Genomic DNA, 1,995 nt, shown 5'->3' with positions numbered 1-1,995 from the left:
GGGGCCCAGGCGTCCGGGGACATCAGCCCCATGGGGAAGGGGCCCAGGCGTCCGGGGCGCAAAGCCTGGCCTGCCCCACGGAGCATGGGGAAGGGGCCCAGGCATCCGGGACTCCCCACCTAGCCGACCCCATAGGGAATTGGGGAGGGGACCCAGGCGTCCGGGACACCCAACCGGGGAAGGGACCCAGGCGTCCGGGGCTCCGGCTTCGGCCGGTCCCATGGAGCCCTGGGGAAGGGACCCAGGCGTCCGGGACACCTACCCGGGGAGGGGGCCCAGGCGTCCGGGACTGTGCCCCAGCGAAGGGACCCAGGCGTCCGGGACACCCACCCAAGGGAAGGGGCCCAGGCGTCCGGGACACCACCTGGGGAAGGGACCCAGGCGTCCGGGACACCCACCCAGGGAAGGGACCCAGGCGTCCGGGGCCGGCCCGGACGCCTGGGCCCTTAGCGGCAGCAGCGGCAGTGGAGGGGGGGGGCCCTACCTGGCGCAGGTTGCGGGTGACACGGATGTCGTGCCAGTCGTTGTCGTTGAACTTGCCATTGACGGGCTCCACCAGGGCCTCGAAGGCGCCGGAGCCCAGGTTGATGACGAGCCAGACGGCGCCGCTCTTGAGCGACAGGTTCACGTAGTCGGCCGACTTGCCCGTGTGCAGCAGCAGCCCGTTGCGCTGCAGCGTGCGGAACGACAGCGTCAGCTCGTCCGTGCTGCTCTGGATGGGGTTGTGCGACAGGTCGTAGCAGAAGAACTCGTTGCCCTTGAAGGTGGCCACGTACTCCTCCTTCCCTGCGGGGCCGCCGCGCCGTCAGCACCCATCGCGCCGACGCGCGTTGCACCCGCGCACCCGGCGCTGATGCATCGGCCTGGGCGCGAATCCCCGGCGCAACCTTCGCTCTGGGCCCGTGCACGGGTGGATGTGAACCTGCGTGCATGCACATGCGTGTGCACGGCATGTGTGCATGGTGAGGGGGTGCTGGGAGCATGCAGAGAGGCGTGTGGGGTGTGAATGGATGGATGTGCACTTGTGTGCGTGCACACGCGTGTGCACGGCATGCTAAGGGTGTGCTAGGAGCCTGCAGAGAGGCGTGTGGGGCGTGCATGGGTGGGATGTGCACCTGTGTGCATGCACACGCATGTGCATGGCATGTGTGCATGGTGAGGGTGTGCTAGGAGCCTGCAGAGAGGCGTGTGGGGTGTGCGTGGGTGGGATGTGCACCTGCGTGCATGCACACGCATGTGCACAACATGCTGAGGGTGTGCTAGGAGACTGCAGAGAGGTGTGTGGAGCGTGCATGGGTGAATATGCACCTGCGTGCATGCACACGCGTGTGCACAGCCTGCGTGCACGGCGTGGGTGCACTGGGAGCACGCAGAGAAGCAGCCTGGGCATGAAACCCTGGTGCAACCGTGCACCGGGGGCGTGCAGGGGCGGACGTGCACCTGCGAGCGTGCACAGCACACGTGTGCACACTGTGAGTGTGCAGGGTGGGTTTGCACCGACATGCGTGCACACACGTGTGCACCAGGGCCACGTGTGCCCCCGCCGTGCGAGAGCCGCGTGCGCGCGTGTGCAGCACCTCGGGGCTCCCGCCTGACCCCGAGCCCCGCGGGAACACGCCTGGCACACGCGTGTGCGCGCGCCCCGGGAGGGTCCCGGACGCCTGGGCCCCGGCGGGTGGGGAAGGGCCCAGGCGTCCGGGGCACTGACCTTTCGCCGCCTGCTGGCTCTCGGCGGCGCCGTGGCCGGGCCCCCCCTCGGCGACCTCGGCGGGCCCTGGGCGAGAGGAGACGCGTGAGGCGACGGGCCCCGCGGGCGTGCAAGGGGCGGGCGGGGGGGGCACCCGTGCGCTCCCTCGCGTCCTCGTGCAAGGGGACCCTCGAGCGCCCGTGCAAGGGGACCCGCAGCTTTCCGTGCAAGGGGACGCGCTTGCACGCTCCCTCGGGTCCCCGTGCAACGTGATGCACGCTCAACTCTCCCTCGTGCAAGGGGACCCT

General features: G+C 70.2%; 1 protein-coding gene across 1 annotated transcript in view; it reads right to left on the bottom strand.

Moving 5' to 3' along the window:
* The window catches only part of LOC112962726 (neurexin-2-like), a 33,483-nt gene that overhangs the window by 21,622 nt on the left and 9,866 nt on the right, over positions 1–1,995 (bottom strand). Inside the window, exons 4-5 of the mRNA XM_026059164.1 lie at positions 1,709–1,774; positions 485–786 (exon numbers count right to left, since the gene is read on the bottom strand). Coding sequence (XP_025914949.1) covers positions 485–786; positions 1,709–1,774 — 368 coding nt within the window. The remainder of the gene's footprint in view (positions 1–484; positions 787–1,708; positions 1,775–1,995) is intronic.

This window comes from Apteryx rowi, unplaced genomic scaffold (genome assembly GCF_003343035.1).
Source record: "Apteryx rowi isolate R43461 unplaced genomic scaffold, aptRow1 scaffold_1521, whole genome shotgun sequence".
NCBI classification, from domain to species: domain Eukaryota; kingdom Metazoa; phylum Chordata; class Aves; order Apterygiformes; family Apterygidae; genus Apteryx; species Apteryx rowi.
The sequence above is the reverse complement of the archived record's forward strand: the minus strand, read 5'-3'. Positions and strand labels throughout refer to the sequence as shown.